We start from the raw sequence: 19860 nt of genomic DNA, 5'->3' as shown, positions 1-19860 counted from the left end.
ATATTTCAAGTAATTCTTTCCCCTCCTGTTTTTAGTAGAAATGAAAGAAAAATAGTACCAATGGATTTGTTAAAAAATGATATAGTATTTCAAAACTGCTTTCAATTAAGAAAGGCATGACAGATATATTTTATCCCCCAAAGTAATATGCAAATATTTTGTAAAAGGGAAAAATACCCACCATGTGTGAGACATGTGGATTCACTTTAAAAATAAACTTATTACTTTTCACATATGGGACTCTATTTTATCTGGGGATTTTACAAAGAAAATCTATCATTTTTGCCCAAGTAGAGAGACTGCAGCCCATTTCAGAAGGAAGAAGCCCTGTTTGTATGTCAGACACAGGCCAGGCTGTCTCTTACCTCCCTCTCTGAATAGAAGAAGAGGTCCTCATGGAGTTCTCCATCAGTCAGAGCAATGATGACGCTGGCTGTCCTGTATCCTGGTCAAACAACACAGACCCACTCAGTTCATCCTGCCACACCAAGAAAACCCCCTCAGCCCTGGGAGTCTATCTCTTCAAAGCTGTACCATCTGAGTTCAGTATTGTGAGAATCAACACCTTTTCTTTTGAGACTGGAAGTTGCTCCAGCATGAAGAAGAATATGGAACAAACTCTAAGGGGGAACATGTTTTGTTTCTGGGTTGCCAAGTCTTGTCTTTAAAAAAGACCAAACCTTGTAAATTGGTCACTGGACTGATAGCTGGGGGCTGGGGGTAGCTACAGGGAATCACGCATGACTATTTCCCAGGAGCAGTCCACCTGACTCTTGCCAAGGCCTGAGGGCAAACTTGACCACCTGGGCCATCCAGGTGTCCTTCTCACATGCTGTCCTTGACTGCATGCTACATACCTTGAGGAGTTTGGCAAAGATGAACAGTCATCATGATTTACAAGTTGACTGGAGAAGGAAATGGCAACCCACTCCAGTGTTCTTGCCTGGAGAATCCCAGGGATGGGGGAGCCTGGTGGGCTGCCGTCTATGGGGTCGCACAGAGTTGGACATGACTGACGCGACTTAGCAGCAGAAGTATTACAGCAGTTGTCAAAACTTACTAGAATTCTGTCAGTGATTTAGAAACTTCTAGTAACATTGTTTGTCAGTTGTTCAGTTGTATCCAACTCTTTGCAACCCTATAGACTGTAGCCCACCAGGCTCCTCTGTCCATGGAATTCTCCAGGCAAGAATACTGGAGTGGGTGGCCATTCCCTTCTCCAGGGGATCTTCCCAGCCCAGGGATCCAACCCGGGTGTCTCACACTGGAGGGACATCTGAGCACATCTGAGCTCACATCTGAGCCACCATTGCTGATGATGTCTTTGTATTAACAACTGTTGCTATAGATACTGGGTCTGGCTTATTTGTTGCAGTTTAGAGTAAAATAGGAAATGGACACCTCTACAGGTCTGGGAGAAAAGTCCCTACTGTAGTGCTGACTCTTTTTGGAGATTTGCCTCAGATAGAGAAATGTTACCCATGAAAGATAAGGTAGTAATAGTATATTAACTAAAATAATAATAAATATTATTTCCATGTGCTAAACACACTAGCAAGTGCATTTCATGCCCTTTCCCCATTTAAATGAAGGAACGATGAAGCCAAACTAGTATCTTAATCTAAAATCATATCCAGTCACAATGATGAAGAGGCTTGGAGCTCAGAGAAGGACAAGAGAATTAAATTTGACATAAAAATCCAAGACTTTACTAACTCATCCAAGTGTTTATTAACTTGATGAATTCAGCATGCAAAACTGGTCATGAGCATTACAAACTGTAGCCCATAATGAGATCTTAATTACTTTTATATAACTTTTTGGGGAATCATCAGAGCAGTAGAATTTGACCTGGTACATGCCATCTTTCTATGTGTCCCTTCTCTGTGATGAAGTGTGTGTTCAAGGATCTGAAGCAATATCATATGTGTCTTTTGAAACAGGAAATTACTGAGGTAATTTTTTCAGAAGGAAACACAGAAAAAAAAGTTAATCATAATGGTAATTCAGAATATAGTCTTACCTTGACTGTTTTCATAATAAATCTGCTCACTGGCCTGAAAAACACATGAAAAAGTCATTAGACATATCTACTCTTTGCTACAACAAATGCCATTATGGGCAGTGGTCTCTGATGTTGGATCCACAGTCTTGGGTCAGTCTTGATTCTTATGTAATTCACCCAGGTTTCACTCAGATACCAATGGATGACATTCATCTAAGGTTACCTTGGATCAATATCTTACTTCTCATAGACTGGGACTTGTTTTTCTTAAGACTGAAATGATGAAATTCTGTCTCAACCTCTGAAGAAATATATAGAAAGGCTACCCTGGGAATAGAGAGGACTTGTGTGTGGCATGATTCATGAGCATCAGCCAAGCATTAGCTGAGATTCTTCATCCAGTGTCAGGGAAGGAGGAAGGAATTTCATTTATTCAGCTCTTTTGGATGGAATTATTGGGTACACACTTCTGGGAAATTTTTTTACTCTTGCCATTGAGTGTGGCTTAGTTCCGTTAAAACATGTGTCTCATCTCATCAGTCATCCCTGTTTCTACATCACAATCTACATTTGGAGTTTAAAACTCTTTTTAAAGTTACCCTTTCAAATCCTTCATGCATGTAAGTGTCTCCTCCTGGCAGAACCTTCTGGAGTTCTTCTAGCCCTTGACGGATCTGTTCCCTGAAATCCAAAGACACCCTGTTAGTCTTGTTTTTATTTTGCTGTTGATAGTCACATGCATTAGTCTTTATCTCCATGGATAGTCTGTATTACCCCATTAGTCCCCTAAAAGCCTATCGGCAGGAAAGTCTTTGCAGTAAATCATCAATTTAGGGCAAGCCATAGTGTAGAGTAAATGAGATTCCAGGGACTGAGGGAAAGGACACTTCTTCAGGAATCTGTGGGTGAAAATTTTCCATTCCCTGGAAGAGGACAAAGTTTTCACTCTACATTGGAAACAAGTCTTGAGATGCAACTGGTCTTGAAGGAAACATACCACCCTAGGCAACTTTATATCGAGATGCAAAGGGCTCATGTAGTCCAGAGAGAGGCGGGTGCTAACAACCCAGGGCAAGGTCACCACAAGGACCACAGGCAGGAGGGACAGGCGTCTGGAGCAAAATGCCACCAGCACCATTGCGCCAGAGAAAACCAAGTAGTCAGCTTTGAAAATAAAGACCCTGGCAAACTGGGCTTTCCAGGGCACCAACAGTGTTTTCTGTGGGTTGGAGTCTGTGTTTTCTTACTTTGATTGCTCAAGGTGGTAGTGGTGCAGGAAGAGGAAGTGGTTATAGTCTTGGGAAAGGGTCTGACAGCAGCGGAAAACATGAAGCTTAGGGGACCAATTAGAATCCTTGTGGACCATTCCCTTAGGGATGTTAGATGTCCACATACACATTCCCATCAATTACATAGCTAAATGGCAACCCACTCCAGTGTTCTTGCCTGGAGAATCCCTGGGACGGGGGAGCCTGGTGGGCTGCCGTCTATGGGGTCGCACAGAGTCGGACACGACTGAAGTGACTTAGCATGGCATACTATGCTGAAAAGGGCAAGAAAGTGTAGTTTTTGACAAAAGAAAAAAAAAATGAACTTCATTCATGAATAGGAAGCCCATAAAGGGTTTGAAATTATTCTTCCTCCCACTGGAGTTTCTTTAGGGGCAGACGGTGGAGATGCACAATTTAAATTGGGTGGGGAAAGTTCTTTTCAGCAGGGAAGGAAACTAATGTTCACTGAGCATCCACTAGATATAGGCCCTACACAGATTTCAGATTTCATCCTCATAATAACCACTCCAGGTGGGTATCATTGCCCTTAGGTAAGAAAACGAGTTCAGAGAGGTTAGTTAAGTAAGAGAACAGAGGCTTGACATCAAATCTGCCTGATTAGAAGAAAAAAAAATTTTTGCCTGGATTTCTACTTTGCCAAGCAGCATAGAACAGTGAGAAGTTTTCAGTAAAACTTGAATTAATGAAGAGCAATGGCAAATTTTAAAACCATCTGTGTACTAATACTGTGTCAAACTGTTTGAAAAATGCATACAATTAATTCACTTATGACTTATGATAGCTCTCTGAGGTAGATACTAGAGTTATCTTCATTTCGCAGATAAAGAAACTGAGTCACTATATTGCTGAAAGTATTAAATAGTCACTTGACTTCCCCAGTTCAAATTAGCTCCCTCAATCAGACTTCACATGGCACCCGACAATTCTGGATTTACAGCACTTACGACATTTTATAACTAATAACATTTGACATTTTATAACTAATTTATAAACTAATAACGAATTCTATAACTAATAACATCTGTTTGTTTCAGCTCTAGACTTTAAGGAAGTTGTCCAAAGCTCCTTCACTACCAAGTGGCAGAGGTGGGATTTCAACATAGAGGCCCTGCTCTCGGTCACTATGATAAACTATTCCTCTCTTGAATAAATGAATGAACAAATGAATGGATAAAATTTATTACTTGTATATACTGGTAATTGCTTAAAGAGGAAGCCCAACGCAGAATTAATATTTTTGTTAAACTGATGTAATGGGGTGCTCATAGGTGAGACTGGATCGTCAGGTTGGAAGTTTTAAAAGACAAATTGAATAGGGTTTAAACTGAGGTTGCTGATGCTTCTAAGGTGGAATATTTAAGGTCAAGTAACTTAGACTTTGGAAGACGTACAGATTATTGTCTGCTTCTCTTATCAGTGCCCAGATATCAGCTCACGTGCCAAGCTGCCCAAATCATCTAACTGGAAGCCTTCTTTGACCCCCTCTACCTTGACTCCTCTCTCTCCTAATCCCCTATGTAATCTAACATTAGATTCCATTGGTTGTATTCTAAAGATATCTTGAGACTGACACTTCTATTTCTTTTGCCAACCTCATGGCCTGGGCCACCATCATTTCTTACTTAGACTATTGGGAAAGTCATTAGCTATCAGACTGCCTTTTCAACCCTCTTCTGTTCAATCTCCACATGTTCTTAAACTATGTGTCAAAACATGCCATTCACTCAAATCCTTACCACAACCTTCAAGGGCCTACATGGGATGGTTCTCTGCCTCCCTGACAGTCTCAACTTGCACCAGTCTGCCCCTACTCCCTTCATTTGAGTGCCACTGGTCATCCCTAGCTCCTTTCTCCAACAGATCCTTCACATCTGCAGTCACTGATGCCTAGGGATGGGAGATATTCTTTGCCCAGCTCTCCACTGGGCTAATTCTCTCCCAGCCTTCAATCCCAAGCTAAATATCAATTGCTCAAAGTAGCTTCATTGGACAATTAGCTCCCTCAATCAGACTTTACAGGGTATCCCACAATTTTTGCTTTATAGCACTTAGGACATTTTATAACTAGTAACATTTGATTATGTCATCATCTGTTCAGTTTAGTTCATTTGTTTCAGTTTTAGACTTTAAACTCCATGAGCATTGGGCCATGTCTGTTTGGGTCTCCACTAATCTTCTGTGTTTATGACATACCTGGAACATTACAGACATTCAAAAAATATTTGCTAAAGAGGTAGGGGAGGGAATAGGCTTCATTGCTACATGTGGACAGTGGCCAGGCAGAAGCTCACCTGGTAGTAATTGACTGTAGGGCAGGCCTGGGTCCATATAACTATAAACCTTCTCTACGCTGTACCTCTTTACAGAACCCCCACATTTTAATAAATTCCATTAAAAGCCATAGTTTAATTTCAACTCTGCTGTTTGGTGATGAGAAAGAGCATATATCTGTGCATTAGAAGGAGGGTTAAAGATGAGAGCAGAGTCCCCCATGAGGCCACCATGGTAGGGGGAGGGTGGCATTAGCATTCACCTGGCAGAGGGCGGCTCTGCCCTGCAGGTCAGCCTTTTCATGAGGGTAACAGCAAAGGTCCATCTAGTCAAAGCTATGGTGTTTCCAGTAGTCATGTATGGATGTGAAAGTTGGACCATAAAGAAGACTGAGAGCCGAAGAACTGATGCTTTTGAACTGTGGTGTTGAAGAAGACTCTTGAGAGTCCCTTGGACTGCAAGGAGATTAAACCAGTCAATCCTAAAGGAAATCAATCCTGAATATTCATTGGAAGGACTGATGCTAAAGCTGAAGGTCCAATACTTTGACCACCTGATGTGAAGAACTGACTCATTTGAAAAGACCCTGATGCTGGGAAAGATTGAGGGCAGGAGGAGAAGGGGACGACAGAGGATGAGATGGTTGGAAGGCATCACCGACTAGACGGACATGAGTTTGAGTAAGCTCCGGGAGTTGGTGAAGGACAGGGAAGCCTGGTGTGCTGCAGTGCATGGGGTTGCAAAGAGTCGGACACAACTGAGCAACTGAACAACAGCAACAAGGGCCAACAAGGTGGCAGGATGGTGAAGCTGGGATAGGAGAGTGTGGCTGAGACAGAAAACTGGGGTTTGTTCCTAAGTCACAGAGGTCATACGCTGAAACTCTCCGGTATAGCTGAGGTGCATTATGGAGTCGGAGGATAATTTCTAATTAGGTGGACGCAGATAGGGCATTGAAAGGAAATGTGAACCAAAAAAGTAAATGTGGTCTTGTCTAGGGTCATTGACTAGTGAGGTTTAGGACGTTTTGGTAACACTAAAATTGGTGTATTGTGTTAAAATTGGAACTTTAAAAAGAGGAAAGAAAAACGGGATACTGGGGGTGTGGAAAAGATTCCCTGGCTGCTTTGTATTTTTCTCTGCCAAAAAATGTCTGGGAACGGGGTGTTTTCTCTAAGCCTATTTCCTTTCCTTACAAGTGTTTTCTTGAGCTTTCTATTTTTTTGGTACCAGAGCAAGCACAGGCTGTTTTGGGAGCTGTCCTTATCCTTGATGTGTCTGGCAAGATATGATGAGCTCACTGGTCCCAAGCAGTGGTCAAACTTCCTTTATACCACCCTTAGTTGGTGAAAGATCAGATGACTTATGGCCCCATCTCCCTACTCCATGCCCCTTCTCTAAGCTCCCACAACATCCAAGCAAACAAAACAGATGGTTTCATGGAAATTGTGGGTCTGTTTTAATTCTGGGACAACAGAACTATTAATAAAGACCTATTTTTTTATGCTCTCTTAGAAATGAAAGAAAGCTGGGAGAAAGGTCTTTTAAAGGGGTTGATAAGAACCTCTCCTTTTTCTGAGAACTTGGGTATTACCAAATGAAATGTTATCTTCCTGGGAAATGAGAGAGTCTGGGAATCCTACGAAAACAGGCTGCTATTAAAGAGTCTCCTCTTTTCCTTGGTGGTTTCACATGTCTGCCAGTGTTCCTACTTAGAAGTTAAGGGTTTTCAGGCCACATGTCTTGTGTTCCTTTTGCAACTCCTGCAATACTTAATGATGGACATAGTTGAGTGATTTGTTGCTGAATGAATGACTCCACTTTGGACAGTCCATCCATCCATTCATTCATTTTCACAACTACTTACTGAGCACTCACTTTGCACCTGTACTATGCTGGTTTGTAGGGGGAGGGGGTGGGGAGAATCAGTTACAGTGTCTGTTGGGCTTTCTCTTACCCTGGAATTTTTCTACATTTCTTGAAGATTACTTTCTGGGATTCCAGTTGTACTGTGACATTTTAATATTTGCTGATGGAACCATTAAAGGAGGAATGTACATAAGTACATCAAGAAGCACTTCAACAACTTTTTACCCCAAGTATCCCAGTGATTCTTCTACTGCAGAATCCACCTTGGGGTTGGGCAATGTCTACCACATTTCCAGTCTATAAAAAATAAACTCCACTACCACCTCTCTGACACCCAGCGTCAGCTCTGAATTGGCCAATTTTTGCCTCCTAGTGAAGGAGCTTCCGTGGAACTGACTTTCCTCAAATGTCCTGCAGTTTTTGGCTTTGGAACCTCAAGGATACAGTAAACATGCATCACAATTAACCACTAATGCTACACTCACAACCTTTCCAGATGTCTCAGGCCTCCAGTGTCGGCTACCCAAAACATGGAGTGAACCGAACAGAATAGCAAAGAAAGACGTTTTGCTGCTACTTGGGAAGTCCCGTAACCAACTCTAATCACTTGTTTATAATGTATAAAGATCACGTCCTCTTTATGATTTTTATCTCAGAGTAGGCCTGATTAATGGCATTTATCTCAGAGTAGGCATGATTAATGACATCAGGATGCATGTTGAACCAAAGATCCATTGTTAAATTTTTTAAAGTTAGGTATAATTTATAGATAGTAACATGCATAGGTATTCATTAATATCCATTATAATTGTTGAATTTATTTCTATTACTTTTCTCTTAATATTCCTTCATTCTCTTTTAATATCTGTAGGATCTCTAGTGATATCCTCCCTTACATTTCATTTCAGCAGTTGCTATATGGATTATGATGTTTATCCTTATTTTATAATAAGTTAATATCACGCTACTTCTCATATAATGGAAAAACCTTTTAGTATTATACTTCCATGTAATTCTCTGTCATACTTTGAGTTATTGTTGTCATATATTTACCTCTGTATGTAATACACTCCAAAATATAGTGTTAATTGTTTCTGACTTAAATAATCATCCTTTTATGAAATTAAGAAAATAGTTGGCCTTCCCTGGTGGCTCAGTGGTGAAGAATCCACCTGCTCATGCAGGAGACAGTAGTTCAATCCCTGGTCCGGGATGATCCCACATACTGGGGAGCAATTAAGCCTGTATACACGACAACTAGAGAAGTAGCCCCTGCTCACCACAACCAGAGAAAAACTCGCACAGCAACAAAGACCCAGCACAGTCAAAAACAAAAAATAAAATTATAAATGAAAAAGAAAATAGTTATCATTTCTGGTTGTTGTTTTTAATGTGTTGTTATGGATAGTTTGCCGGGAGAAATTTCAATAACCTCAGATATGCAGATGACACCACCCTTATGGCAGAAAGTGAAGAGGAACTAAAAAGCCTCTTGATGAAAGTGAAAGTGGAGAGTGCAAAAGTTGGGTTAAAGCTCAACATTCAGAAAACGAAGATCATGGCATCTGGTCCCACAACTTCATGGGAAATAGATGGGGAAACAGTGGAAACAGTGTCAGACTTTATTTTTCTGGGCTCCAAAATCACTGCAGATGGTGACTGCAGCCATGAAATTAAAAGACGCTTACTCCTTGGAAGGAAGGTTATGACCAACCTAGGTAGCATATTCAAAAGCAGAGACATTACTTTGCCAACAAAGATTCGTCTAGTCAAGGCTATGGTTTTTCCTGTGGTCATGTATGGATGTGAGAGTTGGACTGTGAAGAAGGCTGAGCGCCGAAGAATTGATGCTTTTGAACTGTGGTGTTGGAGAAGACTCTTGAGAGTCCCTTGGACTGCAAGGAGATCCAACCAGTCCATTCTGAAGGAGATCAGCCCTGGGATTTCTTTGGAGGGAATGATGCTAAAGCTGAAACTCCAGTTCTTTGGCCACCTCATGTGAAGAGTTGGCTCATTGGAAAAGACTCTCATGCTAGGAGGGATTGGGGGCAGGAGGAGAAGGGGACGACAGAGGATGAGATGGCTGGATGGCATCACTGACTCAATGGACGTGAGTCTGAGTGGACTCCGGGAGTTGGTGATGGACAGGGAGGCCTGGCGTGCTGGGATTCATGGGTCACAAAGAGTCGGATACGACTGAGCGACTGATCTGATCCGATGGGTAGTTTACACCTGGTATCATTTTTTCTCTGAAAAATTTCTTTTAACATTTATTTATTTATTTTGTAACACAGATATGCTGGTAATGATTCTCTCAGCTTATTTTTTCTTTCTAGAAACGTTTTGACTTTGCCTTTAATTTTAAGGATATTTTCAATGGATACAGAATTCTGGTTGGACTTTTTTTCATTTTATCTCTTTAAAGATATTGCTCCTTTGTCTTTTGGATTGCACAAGCTTTTTTCCAGGGAAAGTACAAGATTTTCATTGATATTTCTCTGTAATATGTCTTTTCCCTCCCCCTTTGACAGCTTTTAAGATTCTCTCTTTATTCTGGTTTTCAAGAATTCAGCTGTCATGTGCTTGGTTTTCAAGAATTCAGCTGTGATGTGCTTAGGTGATTTTTTAAAAAATTTATCCTGTTTGGGGTTCTTTCAGCTTCTTGAATCTGTGTGTGAAATATCATGTTTAGTATTCTAATTATACATATATTAGATCACTTGATATCACCCCACAAATAATAAGATCTGGTTCATCACCCTCCATGTTTTCCCTTCTCTCTTTCAATTTAGATAATTTCTACTAATGTGTTTTTAATTCATTAATCCATTTTCTGCAGATATTGTATTTTTTAGTCTGCAGTTTTCACTTGGTGTTTTGAGATTCTTTCTTATTTTTCAGATACTCCATGTCTTTCTCCATTATATGCACCCTTTCCTGTAAATTCTTTATATGTTTATAGTGGTTGTTTTAAATTCTTGTCTATTAATTCCAATAACTGAGTCATTTGTAGTTTGCTACCATTCCTGTTTTTTTCTTGATCATCGGTTACACTTTCCTACTTCCCATGTCTCACAATTCTTAAATTTGTATTTCACACATGGTATATTTTTTAAAAGCAGTGGAAACTTAGGTATAATATTGATTTGTTTTTTTTGACTAACTGGAGACTGTAAGCCTTTTGTCTTTGTGAGCTGGAGTCGGGGTGGTGCTGAATGTTTAGATTCTCTCTTGAGTTAGGTTGATCTTCGTTTGGGATACAGCTTTAATTAGACTGTATTCCCTGTTATTAACCCAGTTCCCAGCCCTGTCTTTGTGATCTTTTCTGTATTTGAGATGGGAGTTAGGTGCAGTTTCAGATAATTTTGCTTGACTTAGGACTCCAGAATCCAAGCAAGCACCACAAATATCCATGGGATGAAGTGATTTCTCTCTCATTTTCAACAACTCTTTTACTGCTACTTTCTTGGGAAACTGCAGAGGTTTGGATGTGAGGGAAGAATTATTAGGCTGAGAAATTTTTATTTATTGGGGCTCTTTAAGATAATCCATCTCTTTGGTGAACATTGTTGTCTAAGGTTCAGCTGACTTTCCCTCATACCTGAGAGGTCTGTCCATGGCTCACCTACATTTCTAATTTCCCAAACCCAGATCAGGTGGCCACCTTCAAGTACAGAAGCTTCTGCAGATGTCTGCTCAGTTCTACTGGGCTTGTTTCTGTCTCATCTCATCAGTGCTTCCTGTGTGTCTGCTAGCCCCAGTGGAACATATGAATTTTATTTTGTCTGGGCTTTTCTGGTTGACCATGGAAATGAAGGTTTTTCACATCCCTCTACATCCTAACTAGAAGCAGACATACTATAAAGGCTTTTTCTAAATATTTGCGACTACACATTTGTTTCAAGACAGGAAGAAAAATACTGGAGATGATTACCAGCATATAAATATACTCTAGTACCTTTCATCGTAACAAAATAAATCCTCTGTGACCCCACATGTCCCTCTAGCTATTGACCAATTCATTTGCATGTCTCTTCAAAACAAAACTTCTTGAAAGAGTACTTGCTTCCCAGTTTTTCTTGGTAAAGATTTCAAATGTAAAGTGATCTTTATCTATCTCTTCATAGTGATTGAACAAGACTAAGACTGGTTGGAAGCTCTGTGTGCACGGTGCGTGCGTGTGTGCTGAGTTGCTTCAGTTGTGTCCGACTCTGTGTGACCCTATGGACTGTAGCCTACGAGGCTCCTCTGTTCATGGGATTCTCCAGACAAAAATACTGGAGTGGGTTTCCATACCCTCCTCCAGGGGATCTTCCTGACCCAGGGATTGAACCCATGTCTCTTACATCTTCTTCACTGGCAGGCAGGTTCTTTACCATTAGTGCCACTTGGGAAACCCTGCGTGCATGGTGGGGCATACCAGGTGGTGGGTGATCAGCTTTTATCAACAGGATTCTTTGTTGGATGGATCATCCACCGATGCATCAGTGTATGAACATTTTTTCCCCTCTGAAATGATTATTTCTACAGAGAAGTCGTTTTCAAACTCTTTCCTTAGGTGTTAATTCTGAAATTGACAAGGGAGAGGGTTGGAAGTAGCAACATTTATTGTGCATACGTCTCCATAATCTCCCTTGTGTGGTGTCTGTCCATGAAACTTTTCTTGTTTAATTTTGCCAGAGAATACACTTCTCTTTTCTAGTGGAGTTGGAAAAGAGGGAATTTTTCAAATTGTAGTGGAAGCAAGTGGTTCTGAAGGTTGAAAAGATCCTTAGGTAAACTTTTAAACATGTCCTAGTCTTCACCCTGTAACACTTTCTTGCCTTCTGCAGTAGCAGAAGACAGTTCCAGGTTTTGAGCTTTCCAAGGTTCTGCAAGGCTACAAGGCTATTTCCTCCTCAGTATCTCTTATTATGTATGACTTCTCTCCACACTGCTTACATCGTTTGCCACTCTCTGTTTTTTTTTTTCTGTCCTGTGTTTTTGTGGTTTTAATTTCCTCAAAGATGGGCTTTCTGGTTTTGTCTCACCTTCTCCTGATTGTGGGTGCTTTTTGCAAGAAAAGGGGCTAAAATGTCTTTCCCTCTCAATTTAAAATTGAAACCCCTCACCTTTTGGCTCATTTTGCAGTGACTTTTGACTCAACAATTCCACTGAAACTGCCTATTTCAAGGCCCTCAATGATCACCACATTCCCAATTTAATGGTTACTTCTCTGCCTTCCTCTTACTCACTCTTTAACAGCAGCACAGTTAACTCCCCTCTCTCAATTAAAAATGCTTTCTTCTCTTGACTTCCATTGTAGCATCCTCTCTCCATTTCCCACATCAGTTGTCCTTTCTCATATTTCTGAGTAAGCTTTACCTTCTCTTCTAGAACTTTAAAGACTGGAGTGCCCCAGAACCCAGATCCCCTATTCTTACACCTACACTGAACCCCTGGAGAAGGGAACGGCGACCTACTCCAGTATTCTGGCCTGGAGAATTCCATGGACAGAGGAGCTACAGTCCATGAGGTTGCAGAGTCAGACACAATTGAACGACTTTCACTTTTTTCACACTGTCTTACAAGGCAGTCTCATTCTTCACATGGGTTCAGTACCATTCACAAGAGCATGGACTTTGCAGGAAATCAGACTGAATTGAATTCTAGTTCTGCCACTTCTAACACATGTCAACCTTTGGTTTCTCAAATGCAAAGTGAAAGTGTGGAACTATAAGATCTACCAGCTTCCTTCCAGCTCAGAGTCCTGCATCTGATTTTATGTTAGGACCAATGGTTGAAATAGAAGCAGAACCTGGGAATCTGATGGTAACTGGAGAGGCTACATTCGACAGGCAGGAGTAGTCTACAGTACGACACAGGGTCAAGTGCAGACCAGTAACTGGAGCCCATCAAGGAATTTCCAAATTCCTGAGCTGTCCTAAGCTAGCATAAAGGACAGGAACAATGGTTTAATCACAGGGCAACATGATGAATTTGTCCAAACAAACTCCTCTGTATACAACTCTATTTTGGTTTATTACTCATTTGCAGAGTGGTTTTCACCATGCAGTTTCCTATGGCATTGAAAGTGAAAGTGAAGTCGCTCAGTCGTGTCCGACTCTTTGTGACCCTGTGGACTGTAGCTCTCCAGGCTCCTCTGTCCGTGGGATTTTCCAGGCAAGAATACTGGAGTGGGTTGCCATTTCCTTCTCCAGGGGATCTTCCCAACCCAGGGATCGAACCCAGGTCTCCCGCATTGCAGGCAGATGCTTTAACCTCTGAGCCACCAACCTGTAAGACCTTCCCCATCACTAACCCTTTCCCCTAGTTGAGTCATATTTTGCAAGAGACGGGAGTGGTGCAAAGTAGGCTCTATAGTCAGGGTTGCCCAAATACAGATTTTTATCCTGTGAGAACCTTTAGTTTCACAATCCTCTTTGTTCAATAGAGACAGGGTCTCTCCTGGTGCTGGTGGCATCTAAGATGGTCAGTTTGATGTACCTGAGCTTAGTACTACTGACCACAAGGAGTGTTTGCAGGGGCAGAGGATAGAGTAACACTCTACCAGATCCTGAGCAACAGAGAATGAGGAGCCCAGAGTCACTTTCTTGGATGGAAGCTGAAAGTAGACAGTTCTACGGTAGATAATAGACAAGAGTCTGCTGTTCTGGTCACGCTGAAAAAAGCTACAGTTCTCTCCAAAAGACAGGACTTCCTTGTCACACTTTGGAGCAATGTTGGGGTGGAGGTGGGAGGAGGTAGGAGTATACTAGGTTCACACCAGATAATCCAATCCACAAGTCATATGTGGGCACATCTCTTTGATAAGAATAGGAGAATCACACAAGACATTGGTAGAATGTTGGGAAATGAAAATTCTTATAATCACTAATGGCAGTGTAAATTGGTGCAGCCATTTTGGAGTACAATTAAATCATGTCTACTAAAGTTACATATTCACATACCAAAGACCTAGCAATTCAATCCCTAGGTATATATCTCTATATCAGAGACATCTTGCTTCCCACCTTCTGGGAGACAGGTACAAGAATGTTCAATGCAACTTTGTTTATAATGGTGAAAAGTTAGAAACAAACTAATTGTATATTAATGAGAGAATAGATTAGTACATGGTGGTACATTATTACAATATAATGCAATGCAACAGAAAGTATACATTAGTTAAAATGAACCAAGTGTAGCTACACATATCTACATAGAAAAAGTTTCAAAAACATGATGTTAAGTGTAAAAAGCAAGCTCAAGAAGAACACAGTATGATAGTTTATTATAAAACTGAATATGAAAAAATACATTATTCATGGGTATGCAAAAATATACAACAGTCATTAAGATGATAAATCCTACTTTCAGGATAGTAATATCTCTGATAAGAGAAAGAGGGGTGTCAAAACATGTAGCATTTTCTTTCATAAGCTTGGTGGTGGATAATGAGGGTTTACAATCCTTTCTTTGTATACTTTGGTTATACTTAAAATATTTAATGGTTTTTAAAAATTGTTGAGGGTGAATATCAAAGGCTGAACCACAGTTCACAAGGAAGCATTCTGAGCCTGTCAAAGGCAGTGCTAAACCTGAGGTTCACGTTCCCACCCGAGAGGCCAAGGGACTAGGAGGTGATGGACAAGCCTGATGTTGACCAATAGTAGATTTTTTTTGGTTAGCCCACAGAAAATGTGTTGGTCTTAGCTCTCTGATTTGAATATGAGAACTCTACCATGTTTGATGCTGCTATTTCTGACGTTTGCCTTGCTGGCTTCATCCAGATAAGAATGTTTGTGGCTGCTGGTCTGTAAGATGTTATCCTTTATCTATGCCACATGCCAGATAGTAGGTGAGCAGGGAAAGTTGTATTTCCTGAGGATCCATGCTGTGCTGGGGTCTCTGCTAGGCTCTTTCTATGCATTAGTTCACAAAGCATCACAACACCACCCAATGGTGTTTATCTTCATCATGCATTTGAAAAGAAAACAGATTTTCTATGTGCTGGTAGAGCCCAGATTGGAGCTGAGGCTGTTCCTGGTACAAAGTGTGTGTTGTCTCTACTACGTATGTGGCATCCAAACTTGGTACAGGACAGTGAACTGTACACAAAGACACAGAAGATGTGTGCGTGTGTTTGTGTGTATAATGTTTTTTCCTAGGGCATAGATTATACTCCAAAATTTGAGAAAGGACTCAACATGATTTTTATGTGAAGTTAAACATCAGTGTGTTACAGAATAGAATACAAGTGTACATTCATTTTAAAGATGAAAGGATGTTGAGGAAATTTCTTATTTTGATGAGCCACTTCAAACTCAACCTAGGGACCCCAGGGCTATGCCTTTCCTTTCTCCTTCCTAACAGCGGCCCTCCAGAGGGAGACTGTGAGAAGCACACAGTCTGCTCTCACACATCCATCTGTTCCTAGACCTACTGAATTGCTTTAAGGTGGGTTCTTTTTTACCATCATTGAGAGTCAATATGAGACGCCCTTAGACAAACTTCCTCTAGAGACATTGCCTGTGTGCTCCCGTCTGGAGGAAGTCTTGCTAGAACCATTAGACAAAGGAAACAATCATTTTTACCTGACGCCATGCCAAAGCAGTCGTTTCTACCCATATCCCTCTGTGTAGGGAGAGACCAGCCAACGGTTAAAAACTTCAGAGAGGGATGTGAGGCATGGAGACCCGGGGACTTGCTCTGAATTATTCTTGGCTATGCTGTGATGATTTAAGTGGGATGTGTCCATGAGGATTTAGGGTGATTCCTTAATTCTTTGTTAAAACCCCCAACAATAACCACAAATGTAACAGCACCATCTACTAGGCGGCTGGCATTGCTAATCCTTTCAACAGTTCTATGAGGTAGGGATGATCGTAACAGTATTCATTTCACAATCAGAGAAACAGAGGCACAGAGAGGTAAGGACCTTCCCATAGACTGAGACACCATGATATTATCTCTCAGTCAAAAGGAGAAGAGAGTAAATAAGTGCTCTGCTCCATTTCTCTTAATTTTGACATCAAATCTTCTTGTATCTGCATGAAAAGTTCTTCAAAATGGAATGAATCCAGGTGCTTTCAAGCACAAAGTATCTGAAGACTCTTTTTCTCTCCTGTTACTTTTAAATTTAGAAAAAGCTTTCAGAATTATGCCCCTTGGTAATGACAGCCTGCAATCATTCTGCTCCAGGAATTAAGTGATGTGTTCAGAATATGTCATTTTCCCCCATGATACTGATGGCAAAACCACACTCTCGACCAAACCAAAGGCTGACTGGGAGGGAGACAGAAGTGTGGTCTCTTGGTTTCTACTCAGCAGTTTGAGCCAAGCGTCCTTGGCTTTCTTTCCAACTCCTTAAGCAATAAGCAAGATGCTTAACCTCTTAACCCATCTGCAAATTGCTGATTCTACCTCTGTACTTCTTTGTGAGGAGTATTTCCAAGCTATGTTGTTAAAAGGCCGCAAAGATAAAACGTGTAGAGGGCACATGCTTTCAGGGGAAATGCTTTCTGGAAGAAGTCAGAGGGTTTGGGGTGGTGAGTTATGTAGGCTCAGGTTTATTTTTAATTTAAAACTGTATATAGTAGTAAAACTGAGGGAAACTCTATAGTGCAGTGATTAGGCATGTGGGACATTGGGGCCATGGTTCCCGGGCTCAAATCCAGGTTTCTACATTTACAGTAGAGTGGCCTTGAGCCTTTTCTGACTCAGTATCCCCATCTACATAAAACATAATAAATAATATAATTCCCATAGCAACCTTACAAGGTAGGTATCATTATTTTCTATTATAATTGAAAAACATATTCTAGGTTGTCAGTACATAATAAGCCATTAATAGAAGACTATATATATATATACACACACACACACATATATATGTACACACAAATGCATATATACTTCTGTATTTGCACATATTACATGTAGAGTGGTTGCTACCATTTAATTATTCCACAGATAAGAAAAAGGATAACAATATGCATACAGATACAGTGAATTAGGTAAGCTATGTAATGTAATTGAAAAAAAAATCATTGGATTTAAACATTTTAATTCTGTGAATTAAAAAGAAATCCTACTCTTACTGACCACTTATATGAATTTAGGCAAATAATTCAACCTCTCTGAGAATAATTTTCTTAGCAGTGAAGTGAGGCCATTGAGTTGGATAAGACATAATAATTCTTTGACTCACAGTTGTTTCATTATGCTTTGTTTTTTTTCATCTTGCAAAGTTTACAAGAAAGGTGAAATTTCCAGTTAAAAACAGTGATCTGGTTCTACACATTTCCACCTTTCTTTTTCTTTCCAAAATGCTACAAAAACAGCTGAACTAGTATGAAGGGAAAATGTTTTGCATTGCTGGCAAATTGGTAAGCGTGTTATATACATGCCAGACTCTTAAAATAATTCCTGCAAGATGTAGAGCTGCTGACATCAAGGTGACAGAAGGACCTACCAGCCTGCAAGTCTGTGACTTGAGGGGGAAAGCCTGTGGTTGATGGTGAGATAGATTCTCAACATAGTGATCCAACATTTACACTTGACTATTTTCCTTTGGCATAAGCTTCCTCCTTACCTTGAACATACTAAGTCTCTACCTTCCTCAAAAAAAAGTTACACTACATATAAATTTTCCCATCTTCTTTTCCTATGATCTTCACATTTTCAACAAAGATTTACATGATCTCTGACAGAACTCATCTCAAATCCTAGTAAATGTAGTTGTTCCTCTTTTGAGTCACTCTACTAAGAAAAATTCTCATAAGATGGAAAGAAGAGGAGCAATTTAAGAAAGTTAAAATTTCCTCTTTGAAGCAAACTCATATAAGAAACAGGGGGACACATAAGGCAATTCTAATTCACATTCATGATAAAGATATATCATCTCTAACACAGTGATAGTGTGTGCCCCTCCACATACAAAGAAAAATTCAAGATCAGAAAAATATTCATAGGGTTGAAAGATATTATTTGTCAGTTTAAAAATGCAATGGCACTGATGAAACAAATTAAAGAATGCCTCAATAAATGGAAAGACAGCCTATGTTCATGGATCAGAAGACTTAATATTGTTGAGATGACAATACTACTCAAAGTGATCTACAGATTCAATGCAATCTCTGTCAAAATTCCAATGACATTTTTTTTTTCCTGCAGAAACAGAAAAACTTATCTTAAAATTCATGAGGAATCTCAAAGGAATCTAAATACCCAAAACAATCTTGGAAAAGAGCAGAAGTTGGGAGATTCATACTTCCTGGTTTCAAAACTTGCTCCAAAGCAATGGTAATTGAAACAGTTTGGTACTAGCATAAGGACACATGTATAGGCCAATGGAATAGAACAGAGGCCCAGAAATAAAACTTGGCGTATATGATCAAGTAATTTTCAACAAGAGTGCCACCCACTGAATGGGGGAAAAGATAGTGTTTTCAACAAAAGGTGCTGGGAAAACTGGATATCTATTTTCAACATAATGAAATTATGCCCTTATTTCAAACCATAGGTAAAAATTAACTCAAAATGGATCAAAGACCTAAATGTAAGAGCTAAAACTATAAGTCTCTTAGAAAAAACAAAGGGGAAAGCTTTATGACCTTGGATTTGGCAATAATTTCTTGAAATGTAAAACCAAAAGCACAAAGCAGCCAAATAAAAAAATAGATAAACTGGATTTATCAAAATTAAATAATTTTATATATTAAAAGACACTATCAACACAGTGAAAAGATAGCTCACAGAATGGGAGAAAATATTTGTAAGTCATGTATTTAATTAGGGCTGAATATCCAGAATATGTAAAGAACTCTTAGAATTCAATGACAACAATAAAAAACAACCCAATTAAAAAATGGGCAAAGGACTTGAACAGACATTTCTCTGAAGAAGATATACGAATGTGCGAATAAACAAATGAAAAAATGCTCAACATTCATCATCATTAAGGAAATACAAATAAAAACTACAATGAGATACCATTTCATACCCATTGGGATGGTTATTACAAAAGAAAAAAAAAAAAAAAACCCACCAGATTAAATGGATTAAAAATGAATGTAAGACCTGAAACCATAAATTCCTAGAAGAAAACATAGGTAGTACACTCTTTGCCACTGGTCTTAACAATATCTTTCTGAGCATATATCCTCAGGCAAAGGAAATAAAAAATCAGCAAACCAGACTACATCAAACTAAAAAGCTTCATATCTGATGTGAGTTTAATATCCAAATACAAAGAACTCATACAACTCAACAGCAACAAAACAACCCAATTTAAAAATGAGTTGAGGACCTGAATTGACATTTTTCCAAAGGCATACAGGTAGTCAACAAGCACACAAAGAGATGTTCAACATCACTAATTATCAGGGAATTGCAAATTAAAACCATAATGAAATATCACCCCATGCCTGTTCAATGGCT

At 39.8% G+C, this 19860-nt stretch overlaps 1 protein-coding gene across 1 annotated transcript in view; it reads right to left on the bottom strand.

Moving 5' to 3' along the window:
• ANTXR1 (ANTXR cell adhesion molecule 1) overlaps positions 1–19860 on the bottom strand; it is a 258189-nt gene that overhangs the window by 198643 nt on the left and 39686 nt on the right. Inside the window, exons 4-6 of the mRNA XM_019970429.2 lie at positions 2605–2686; positions 2024–2057; positions 366–445 (exon numbers count right to left, since the gene is read on the bottom strand). Of these exons, the coding sequence (XP_019825988.1) occupies positions 366–445; positions 2024–2057; positions 2605–2686 (196 nt within the window). The remainder of the gene's footprint in view (positions 1–365; positions 446–2023; positions 2058–2604; positions 2687–19860) is intronic.

The sequence above is a fragment of the Bos indicus genome, chromosome 11 (genome assembly GCF_029378745.1).
Source record: "Bos indicus isolate NIAB-ARS_2022 breed Sahiwal x Tharparkar chromosome 11, NIAB-ARS_B.indTharparkar_mat_pri_1.0, whole genome shotgun sequence".
Taxonomy (NCBI): domain Eukaryota; kingdom Metazoa; phylum Chordata; class Mammalia; order Artiodactyla; family Bovidae; genus Bos; species Bos indicus.
The sequence above is the reverse complement of the archived record's forward strand: the minus strand, read 5'-3'. Positions and strand labels throughout refer to the sequence as shown.